The following is a 12,134-nucleotide window of genomic DNA, read 5'->3' as shown; positions in this document are numbered from 1 at the left end:
GAGCCTGTTCAAGCTTTAATGATAGATCAAGTATAAATGAGTGTAAACAACAAGTGTACAGCATATTAAATGATCATCTTACTGAGACACGTTTAGCATGCAGTACGTCTTAAAACCAGGACAAATTACACAGCTAATCAAATGAAGTCACTTTTATTACAGCTTGTCAGAGAGAAACTTAAATGTGAAAATTGTAATGAATGATCTCATAATGCTGAACTGCACACATTTACAGGTAATAAATATTTGAATGACTTAAATGACTGATTTCACATTAGTCTTAATTTCAATTTTTTTATCTGATCTATTTAGTGCTTTTTCCTTACAAGTCAATGACAAGGAAACATTTGCATTACGGTACAAGTGGCTTAGAAATCAATTCTATAGTGACAACTTCTCAAAGTGCTATGATTTAAAAAATCTTTCAAAAGCGTAACATTTAAAATAGCCAATAATACAAATCCTGCAGAAACAATAACGCCAGAGTCCGTTTGTCACTTGCACCTAAAGGTTTATAATCAAACATGAATGGAACGGCATTTAATGAACTTAAGAAATAAAAATTATCTGGAGCCTATTTGAAAATTAATTTCAAACTGTAAGGAAATCCTTAAAGCCATCCGGCAGTGTAATGTACATACATGTGCAAAGCAAAGAAATACATCTACAGATGCTTGTAGATCATTTCTCAAATAATTCCTATTCATTTCAACATAGGCTTGATTAGGAATGTACACCTGGGCTATGAATGGCATCTCGTTCAGTTTGTCAACATGTAAGTGGGCATCACAGTCAATGAGGCGCAGGCAGTCTGGTTTCTTTTTGGGTACACAAAGAAAATCTAGCAGGACCGGTTTTGTCAGTTGTTGTAGTCTGTCCCCTCTAAGTGATCTGGGATGGGCAGTCCGGTGAGGACTGTTAAACACCTGTTCCACACGTTGAACACAGGGCAGACTGGCTGAGCGAAAGCGATGTCGAATGCATGCAAGTGCTGAGCGCCGACAGCGTCATGGAAAGACAGCGATCCAGCGTCATAGTCCAACAGCACTCCGAGACGACGCAGGTGGGGTGAGGGCTCGATGGGCATCTCCTTACTGTTGTGACGCACCACCCACGAGTTGTTGCAGCGAGACAATACCCAGGAGGCAGAGTTTTTGCCGACCCACTCATGTTTTGGTGCTGACTTGTATGCAATGCCCACTGCAAACCTGCATGCCCAATAGAAGAAAAAACAGTCATAAATTACCTGTACATTGCTAGAATTTACAACCCACCCCATTATCATGCTAGGGGCTCTGTGAGGCTGTACTTATGCACAGCAGTGTTTTGCGCTAAATGCATGTTAAAGCAGGCTGACAATAGCAATGTTAGCATACTGCTATGTAGCAGGTATAATATGTATAATGCTTACCATGTTCATCATCTTAGTTTCGCGTGTTAGCATGGTAACATTTGCTAATTAGCAATAAACACAAAGAAAAGCTGACACTGATGAGAATGTCATTATTTTTGTGGGTATTTGGCCATAAAACTAAAACATTGGACAGATGTCAGATTTTGACCTGAAGTTAAGGTATGACCTACGGTATTACAATTAATTCTGCAGGGAACCGGAATTTACGAACCAAGTTCGATGGAAGTATGTTAGATAGTCGTCGTGACATTTCACTCAAAACCACAAACGTGTTTGCGCAAGAGCAAAAGTCAGAGGATTACCAAAGTCAGAGGATTTATCTTCTAAGGACCATGAATGTCGGAGCAGAATGGCTGTAAACGGGTAAATGATTTTACCATGAGCTTCCTCCAATCAGAGCCTCCCAGTAATGGCGGCCGCTGTCGATGTAGACATTTCCTGTGACACCGTAGCTGCTGTGACTTGAGAAGCGGTCCTGACTGTGGCTCTTCTTGGATGACGTCTCGTCCCTCTCCACCGTCAGGTTGTCATGGGACACCCTCAGCTTCCGGTGAGCTGACTTTGGGTCTAACTTGAATGGTTGACCTTGAAGAAAGGAGGAAACATTTTAGTTTCTATGCATTACAATTCTCATGGGAAATGAATCATGGAATACACTCTTGACATACTGTTGGTCTTGAGTTTCCCTGGTTCACTGCTGCGGCTTCCAGCCTGGTTTATGGCCTTCACTATGAAAATGTACTTGGTGCCACACTGGAGCCCGTGGACAGTGTAGTGATTTTGCTTGATGTTTGGTACAATCATCCAGCTGTCAGCAGAGTTACACAAACCTGCAGCCCAGACAGAAAGACAGTCACTGACAAACCAATTTGAAAATCCCCCTAACTGTTGAGTTAGAGCCTCATTCAATGGGACAACACAGTGTAATTGTATGCAGTCTTGCAATCTATAGCTGCTGTTTTTGACTCATCAAATATAGCTGCATTACAACTCATCCAAGTGTGCTTGAGCACTGAGGCAGTTGAGAATAGATCGAGCATTCGTGACCTTGTTAGAGTAATCAATTCAAACAGTCGGCTACTCATTTCAACCCCGAGATAATATTGAGCTTATGGGCATCCTGATGTAAAGCCAGTCTGACTGAGCTGTTATTTTCCCCTGTATCCTTTTCTAGACACTGCAAAAATTGCAGTGTATTTTGGTAACATCTCATGACCATGAGAGCCAGGACAGAGCTCTCCTCTCCTGCTGCTACAGTACAATATTATGTTTGCATATCGTAACATAGCCCCCCAATCAATTTAAGGTCCTTGAGTGAAATCCCTTTCAAATCCCTCCATCATTGTTTCCCACCACGAACATTACACTGAGAGCTGCACATAGACTTACTGACAACATTGGATTGGCTGGTGAAGATGGCGTACTGAAGTTCATATGATACAACAGCGAATTCATCATCTGATGTCCAGTGAACTGTGATTGTGTCGTATGAAGCTGTACATAATTCCCCACGGATTATTGCCGGATTTGGTGCTGCAATCAGAAAACAACAGACACATGTTTTTTTCTGAGACAGGAATGAAAGCTGAGTGGATTCTATTCTGCACACGACAACATAAAAAAAATCTCACAATATAATAGCACTATCCATTTGTGTCGATTAATACTGACAAGTGTAATTAAGCTATAGTTATAGTTCCCCCAGCTATTACAGCTAACAGCCCCCATGCAGAGGTAAAGCCATGCTGCATAGCGGGCGCTGAGCACAAACAATCAAACCCATTTCATTCAGCAGAAAATTGTAGCCGTACATTTGTGAGTTTTGTTGGTTTTCTGTTGCTAAGAGGCACATAGTTGTATTGTAAAGTTCCTGCTTAATATCCCTGCCGAAGGCTTTTAATTGTATAAATCTATATAATTGAAGGCAGAGATGCAAAAATACCCATACTGATATCGGATATCTGTCCGATACTGACTAAAATAGCTGGATACTATTATTCTAATAGATTTATATCCATGTAGATAAGAAAGCAATATTTGAGTCAAGCCTGATTGATGCCTCACAAATGAAAGAAAGATCTCAGTCCTTCCACACAGTGAGGCATACAGCTTATTAATCAAACACTGGTGTGGGATCAGTACTCGGTATCAGCCAATCCCCAAAGCCCAGATATTTGTATTGGGAAGTGTAAAACTACCCAAAAGCTGTAATATGACTAAACTCATCTGGCAGTATAAGACCACACTCACCTGTGAGGTAATCCAAGCTTTCTAGCATTTTTTTCTCCCTTGTGAAGTCCAAAGCAAAAGTATCAAAGCTGTCATTCAGGTTAATATCTGGTAACAGGATTTGAGAGGAGGCCGTTGCCATTGAAACTCTGTAATTAAAGAAGTATATTAATAGATGGTGACGGTTTTATACACCATAGCTATTGTCAGTTGATAGCGTTGGCTATCTTTGCTTCCTCACCTCTCACAGGTGCTTTTAGCCGTTTGGAGGAAGCGAGCTTGGTCCGTCTCCTTGAGAGTTTGGTCGGCCTGAGTGATGAGGGAGGAGGACCTCTCGATGCACTGCTTGCAGCTGGCTATCTGCTGGGCTAGTTTCCTCAGACGTATAGACTAGACAGAAAACAAATAAGGAAATGTTGATGATGATGAAAAGCTTGGTAAATAACCAGCAAATGTCCTATTTACTGTATGAGGCACCAGCCTGCCAGATGCTAGATTGGATTTTACTTCACCAATTAGAACATCCTACTGGGGAAAATCTGATTTACACCTTTGATTTTTCAGTTGTGTAATGCCCACAAGAGTGTGAGCTTCAACCTGTTATACAAGCTGCACTGGCACGAGAGGTGTATTTATGACACTGCCATAGTAACAGGACCCTCCTATCCCGCATCTGTGCCATATTGGCTTAGTGGTTGAAAGCAGAAGCAGAAGCTGACACGAGGCACGGGGTGAGGAAGGAAAGAGTCCTCCTCCTCAGAGGGCCATCACAGGAAGCAGGGCTGATCTTACTCTGACACTGAGCATGGCACAGCATGCCACTGCCTCTCTAATGGCATCTCACATGGGAAAAGGAAGGGGAATGATTCAAGAGGCACAGAATAAGCTCATTAAATATATGGACACTGTGCCAGAAGAACCCCGGCGCTCAAGGCTGATACCGAAGACAAAATAGAGCAATAAACTCAGCAGTCTGGTGGATATTTCAATGTACGGAGCTTGTGACAAGTGTACAAAACCACAAACAGATCTGGGGACATGTTGCCACCAGCCCCCTGTCTGAGCTATAAGGTCAGAAAAAGAGGATGAGCGGGTTAAATTAGCTGAGATGTCAGAAAGCTTTCTCTGAACCATTTTTGCATTGTATGTTTTTACCATCTACGGTAGGTTACCAAGGGCAACAAAGGTAGAAAAAATAACCAAAAAGCAGAAATACCTGCAGAACAGCAGTAAATGACTTGAACTGTGTTTTGTCAAAGATCACCAGGTATTTATTTTTAAGGACAATCGGATGTTTAGCTCTGTGACGCAAATGTAAACTGGAGCTAATCTGTGACATAATGTAGCACAAGTCCAGAAAAGATATAAAGTTAGCAGAATGACATCAGTACACAGAAAGCCCACACAAAGGTGCCATAAGCTTCTGTTCCTATGAGACCAAGTGAGGCATAGCAGCAAAACCTTTAACATACTGAATTTGATTAAAATAATTTTATTATTTATGGAATTAACATGTTATTTGTAAGAAAACAATATGTTATTGATTCTTTCAAAAGTGAGTCTCACCTTAAAAAGTAACATTTTGATGAGTTTTTTACCCAACAACAGTGATTTTTAACACATTACAAGCTCCTCCAATGATTTCAAATGGTATACACTTCCTGTCTCCTAAGTGGGCGTGACACACAAACAGGAATCAGACTCTCTCTCCTTTCTGTACTGTCTCTGGTTGTATGCTAGGTTGTAATGTGGGCAGGCAAGGTTATCAACATGCACAAGGTGATGAACAAACAAAAAAAAGTTTATCGAGACACAAAAGGTTACAAAGATGTACCTTTCCCTCCTTTATCTTGGTTCCTATGATTTGTCTTCGTTGCTGTATGATAGTAATCAGCAGGTCAGACTCCTCCAGCAGCTTGTTTTCCTGTCGCGAGGCATTTACCTGGACAGGACAGAAGCAGAGATAAGAGACAGTGTCAATTGTGGAAGCGTTTTGGTAATTAATTTGCTTTGACAATATGTTTTGCTGCACTACTGCAGGTCCATTTGATTAAATCATTTTTAAATACATTATATAGGACAATGATAGGAAAACCACTCCAGAGGATAATTATGGCTTTTATTGTTGGGCAAGCAGAGCAGCAGTCCACCTTGTCCTCAGTTTGTATTTGTATCCCAATCACAGCCATTGCAATGAACATGTACACAATATGCTTTTTGAGGATTCACATAATAACTACTTTATATCTTTATTTCCAAGTTCACGTTCTGAAAGTACTCAATTTGTAGCAAATTGTATGCATGTTGAAGAAATGATTGATATATAGACTAAAGAGCACTTCATCTTGTTGACGTGACGAAAAGCCACTCTCAGTACTATACAACACAGCAATTCTTCACTGTGTTAATAATTGAATGAACTGTTGCCCATGACGTGCCATAAAAGCAAGGAAGCCGCACCTGAAGGCGAACAGATAAACAAGCCTCACCTCCACATGTTGACAGGTTTGGATGAGTTTCCCCATAAGACTTTCCAACTCACTGGTCCTCTTGATTAGACTGCTGAGGTTGGAATCCAAAGCATGCTGTTAAACAAAAATGAAAATGAGGTTTTCATTACGCACTGCCCCCCTCATCAAACTGTAAATAGCTGAATACAACTTGGAGGAGAGTTAGGTGAATGGGAACACAAGGAGCGTATCCGGGCTGGAGTGTAATGGGCATGGGAGTGGACACACAAGGCTACCGCTGGATATGACTGGCCACATTCGGGCTGCGATCGTGTAGAGGCCCCAGTCCTCCCTGTGTGCCAGAGATCCCAGCGTACTGTCTGCTGAGGCCACGGAGCTTAGCAGAGCATCTGCCAGTGATTTGGACAACTAAACCCCGGCTGTGTTAATCACTGACTCAGATCAAAGGCTTATGTTTCACACTTAATCTCTTACTGTAATTGGGTAGCATGATGACTGTGTACTGTGGTAGTACAAAACATCTTCTGATGTGACAAATTCTTCTTTTAAAATGGAAGATTAATGTGTCATTGCATTGTGCTGTCAATGAATACAATTAAAACAAAAGTGTACTCCCACCAAAAGCTGAGGTGTGTAAAATTGCTGTTTTAATACACACACTAACACCTATCAACAGAATCTAAATTATTATTCATGTGTGGCACAGTAAGAAGCCCACATTTTTGAATGATAAAGTTAAAAGCAGCAAATGCTTGTCTTCATTTATTGCTCGGGCTGGTAATCTTGAGAAACAAGCAAAAGTAAGTTTGATTTTAAAAGATATCGAACTGAAAAACCCAGCCCAGTGTTGCTAGCTTTGCACATAGTAGTGAGCTTCCCAAAACGTTTCACAGATTACTAAAATATAATTGTGAGCGTTGTGCCTGATCTCCCTTGATCAAAAACAAAATATGGAAAATAGTCAAAAGAAGAGAAGAAACGGTTAAGAGAGGCATTTAAAGATCCAAAGTTTGTGGCACATAGTGGGTAGAGCTCTTTCAGCTTGGACGTCTCACATTGTGATTTTATAAGGTGGGTGCGTCACTGTCAACTAAAATAGCTTTATTTTACCACTCTCACAAATATGATTTATTTATATGAAGAGAAGGTGATGAAAGCCTTTACAGATGCTGAGTTGAAGGTACTGGTGAGGAGTTTTAAAATGGACGCATGAAACATAACATATTAATCAAACTGATGTTGAATATAGCCAGATGTACACAGTTAAAACTCTCCCCCAACAATGGTGTTGTTTGAATATGACAAATATCACATGAAGCCAAAGAGAGGCAGAGCAAATGGAAAAAGGCAGAAAGCGCGAGAGACATTTTGGTGTACTGTGTTTCTCACTGTGCCTAAAATACGGCTTCTCTTGCAACATTAATACTCTTATTCGTGTGTTTAGACCACTCTCTCTAATGGAGGTCTCTCTCCTAGAGTCGTTTAAAGCTGATGAGAGGAAAGAATAGCAGCTTCCTTTTATATCTGCACGCTTCTGGTCCCACACCTTTGCATTGGCCAGTCTCTCTTCCTTCCTCTCACAGTCCTGTCAGGTCACTGACAGGACTTTGAGTTTTATCCTGTGTCAACATTAGAAACTCTATCCATTGTCAGAGTTTGTCACTTCATCCTGTGAACACCGCAGGCCCCGTTACACGTCTATGGTTTTTACTTTGTTGGAGGGCTTTTTAGGCTTTCATTCAATCAGAAACGCACATGATAGAGTGTAAATACACACTATTATCAAGTATATGTACGTTGTATTTTAGGTATATTCACATTTATAATTGAATAGTTTGCTGCATATTCTCATCTGATAAAATTTTAAATACGGTTCTGTTTTACAAACATTACCAATGCAAACAAACCTCAGTATATTGGTTTATATTCTCTAGTGTAGCACATTCTGAAACTGTCACAGGAAGAAAAATCACTCTTGTAAATAATCAAATGAACCACGGCTGAATTCCATGTAGCTGCTTCGGTTTCAGGCTCCTATTGTGTCAAATGTCATGCCTTACTTGGATAAGTACATAGAAAGGAGCCATCGTGAATATTATTAGTAACACCTGTGCTTTACCTACTATGACAAAAAAGTCTGCTGTGAAAAAGGCCTATTGTTAAAGAACCCGTCAGTTAAGGTGTGGATGAAAGCGGGTTCCAAACCTGTTTAGGTGGTGGTTCCCCACCTTTTGAAAAGTTGAGCGTGTGTGTTTCATCCTCTTTGTTTTTCAATACCACTTTATAAAGTGGAATAAGCATTACGCTGTGACATTTATATATTATTTTTATTTATTTTTTAACAGAAAAAAACTGAACGGAAAAAAAGTTCCTCCCCATTTCCCCCATTGCATGCTGGGATATACCCGAGCCACTCATCTGACCCAATATACGAATATATACATTGAACATTGACAATGTATGATGGATGGATAATATAATGTCAGACTTGGATCATGTCACATAGTGCCAAAAGCAGACTGAAGGAATTACTGCATTGTGCTTGCTTGCACACACAAACACACTCGCCAATGTCACAACATCCTATTGTGTGGGAATCTCTGGGAAATCTGAGGCACTGTGGCTGTAACCATGTGTTTAGAAAAAAAAGCAACTATAAACAAGCTCAGCTGCGCTCCACCTGGGTCCTGTCCTGCGTGCCACGAGAAAAAAACAATGTCTCTCTATGATGGGAATTGCTATTTCCTCTTCTGTCACTCGAGGCTTCTAACAATGCAGCTAAGTGCACGTAATGCAAGGTCAACAGGATGAAAAGACAAGCAAGAATTATAATTTGGAAAAAAACTAATTGGTATAATATGTCCCATTGCTAAAATAACATCAAGCAACTGAGGATGTTATAGAAGAGAAAGAAACAGAACATAGTAAGTCTTTAAGACGATAAAGGATAAAGGATTCTACTCTTCAACACCGAATAATAAAAACACAAAGCAGTATACTAACATTTTCACATTAATAACCTCCAAGGCTACATTACTCTGTGGCTGACCAGTTGCAATTTTGTTGATTTTCAAAAGGATTAAGCCCTCGAAAAGCAACATTGTTTTGTTTGTATTTTTCTCCATGAAAACATACTGTCCCTGAATGTGGAATTAAAGAAATGATGCTGATCACCTGGTCTGCCTCCTGGTGTGAATGACCACGCCCCACCACACAGAGAACGCGGCCAGGCGATTTCTGCACAACGACAGCATGATCAAAACAGAGGAGACAGGTTAAGACTGGTCCTCTGACCTATCTTTCCAAAACTGTTGCAAAAGATTGCTTGCACCACAGTTATGCTGTGACCAAGCATTGTGAAAGAGAGGAACAGGCACACAAAAGGGTTTCGAGTGTTACCTGTGAGACACTACCCCCCTCCCCTTTCTTTTGTGTCATGCATGGACACTGAGTGTTTGTGAAAACAAAGCAGAACCTCATTTTTATTTCATGCTGTGGATGCCATGCAATGTTCAGGATACACTTAAGGGTGAACTTTGACAAAACTAGAAAGCTCAAAACCATTATTAAGCTAAAGACATTTTTGATGATAAATATTTTCATGATCCGAGAATTTACCTTGCTTGAATTAAGTTACATACAGTAGGTCAGAGTTGTTATTGCCAAGTCAAAGGCTTCACAATACAGCTCTGCTGCATGATTGTCTTGTTTTGGACTATAAAATGATTCCCTGAGGTTACTGGAGAGATGATAGAGACCAACATTGTGTAGACAAAGCACTGACCCGCGAAGCCGAATTCTGAGTTTTATGATAAAAGCTGATCCACGTATAATGGAAGGAATGTGGAGCCACATTTGTATATGCTCCAGCTAACAGCATCTTCTCATGCCTTATTGATATCGGCCCATCTGCTGAAAGTGAGCACTTTCACTTAACCTAAAAACTGTGAAAGCATTCTCTTGCATTGGGTGTCATTATATTTAAGACTAGTCGAGAGAGAGACCACCTCAAACTCAATTCATTTATATAATTTTTTAGGGCTTATGACACATTTGGTCTTCAAGGATAAGGCTGGCAATATTCTATATTTTTATACCAAAAAAAAAATCCTGTGAAAAGACCAAAATAAAGCCCCAAGCCCATATTAAATATGTAAATCTTTAAAAACAAGATACTTTCCTTAAACAACCGTAGGTGTTTAAAAAAAGGTTTCTCAAACAGATGACATAATGTCTTTGTCGGGAACTATTTTCATTACGCTAGCGAATATTCACAGCAGAAGGACGATTTGTGTGGGATTGATTCAAAACAAGCTCAGGGCCCATGTTCATCGTTATGAGGGAACATGGCACCCAGTGCACTTGTGTGGCTCATTGATGTGTTTTTGGACTACAATGGAGGTCTAAGGCACAGACGAATACGCTATATCAGGTACAGAAGAACCAATGAATTACCCAATATGTTGTTGACAATAAGAAAAATATAGAATATCACCAGACGCACACATTATTGTAATATCTAATTGAGTGACGTTATTTTGTAACATTAGTTATTTCGTATAGTTTATCATATGAAATTAACAGTATATGAAGCTCAGATTTGCTAAAAGATAATGCCTGCTTCACATTTGAATTACAATAATAAACACAAATGCTACTTGCCATAACATTAAGCAGTATTAACTAGTTTGTACTTGCAAGGAATATCGCATTGTATTTTAGGGGTTATTTTAACAAAATAATAGAGTCCAAATCCAGGATCACATTCCCTCTGAATGGGGTGCGGATCCAAAATGGAATGAGCAGTTGAAACTGTACCCTTAAAAAAATAATGGTTCAGCTAAGTTTGCAGTGCAAACAACTAATGACCAATGTTACAATGTCATACTTTACTTCACTTACTGGATGAGATGAAACAAGATTTTGAGCAAATATCTAAATCAGCTTTGAATTCTGTGGGACTGCAATAAGTAGTAAATACGTTTTCGTCAGTGCATCATTATTCTACAAGCATTCCTCCAACTACAGATCATTTCTTACCTTGAGTTTGTCAAATCGGTCACCGAGGGCCGCAACGTGGTGGTCCCGGTGTCGGCCAACCAGCTTACACAATGCACAGATCAACTGTTCATCTGTCACGCAGTACATGTTGACCTTCTCATCCTCGTGCTCGAGGCACATGAGCCCTCGCAGATGGGAATCGAGCAAGGGCTCGATTAGACGGTGGCCCGTGAAAGGCTTCTTGTTGGGGTGGGTGGCCTTGAGACACTCGTCACAGTAAGACACCTCACAGGTGACGCAGGTCTTCACAGCGTCCTGAGGAGGATCCTGCTCACAGAACTGACACTGCACCCGGTCACCGGGACAAGTCATGGCTTTGCTGTCGGGGGCGGCTCGCTCGCGCCGAGTCTCGTTAGGAGAATTAGGTCCGCTTAGAGAAGCTTTCTGGTAGCGGTCAATGATGTTCTGCAATGTCACGTTGCGTTTGAGTCCCTCTAGGCCCCTCTGGTTGAGGGTGATGACATAGCGACAGGTTGGGCACTGAAAGGCGCTGATGGATTGTATTGGCTCGCTGGGCGTGCAGTGTGAGACCAGAATACGATGGGCACAGTTGAAACAAAGGCTGTGAGCACAGGGCAAGAGCAGCGGGTCCTCGAAGAGCTCCAGACAGATTGGGCAGGTCAGTTCCGACTCCAGCGTTTCCATCTTCAGGCAAAACAAAGGGAGGTTGTCAGCAAAGTCCAGGGAAGCTGATCAGCTATCTGTAAAGATGACACAGAAGTTGATTAGAAAATGGTGATAGCTGTGAAAAGAGTTCATCTGTGGGAAGTTGTAAACTCTCCTTGAATACGAGAAAATCATCACAGCTTTTTTTAAGGCAAAAATACTAAACATTCCTTTCTTCTAGTTTGTCAATTGTGCAGATTTTTAGCTTTAGTTTATCTTACGTGATAGTAAATTGAATATCTTTGGATTTTAGACTGCTGGTGAGACACAACAAGGCATCTTAAGACATCACC

The 12,134-nt window shown here is 40.7% G+C and overlaps 1 protein-coding gene across 4 annotated transcripts; it reads right to left on the bottom strand.

The window, feature by feature from the left end:
- Positions 1-137: 137 nt before the first annotated feature.
- Positions 138-11,829, bottom strand: mid1 (midline 1). 4 transcript variants are annotated; one of them, XM_076107134.1, is made up of 9 exons: positions 11,155-11,829; positions 6,133-6,228; positions 5,478-5,585; positions 3,885-4,033; positions 3,665-3,792; positions 2,804-2,947; positions 2,083-2,244; positions 1,792-1,999; positions 138-1,208 (listed from the first exon to the last, which is right to left on the bottom strand). In XM_076107134.1, the coding sequence occupies exons 1-9, from the start codon at positions 11,818-11,820 to the stop codon at positions 860-862; spliced, it is 2,010 nt and encodes a 669-aa protein (XP_075963249.1). In that variant the 5' UTR covers positions 11,821-11,829; the 3' UTR covers positions 138-859. The 4 variants fall into 4 exon arrangements, with proteins under 4 accessions (XP_075963249.1, XP_075963246.1, XP_075963247.1 ...); XM_076107131.1 differs by having other exon boundaries at positions 2,083-2,270; positions 2,794-2,947; positions 11,155-11,820; XM_076107132.1 differs by having other exon boundaries at positions 11,269-11,820.
- Positions 11,830-12,134: the final 305 nt, after the last annotated feature.

Source organism: Anarhichas minor, unplaced genomic scaffold (assembly GCF_050575085.1).
Source record: "Anarhichas minor isolate MPS153535 unplaced genomic scaffold, ASM5057508v1 ptg000004l, whole genome shotgun sequence".
NCBI lineage: Eukaryota > Metazoa > Chordata > Actinopteri > Perciformes > Anarhichadidae > Anarhichas > Anarhichas minor.
This window is presented reverse-complemented; position numbering and strand designations above follow the sequence as displayed.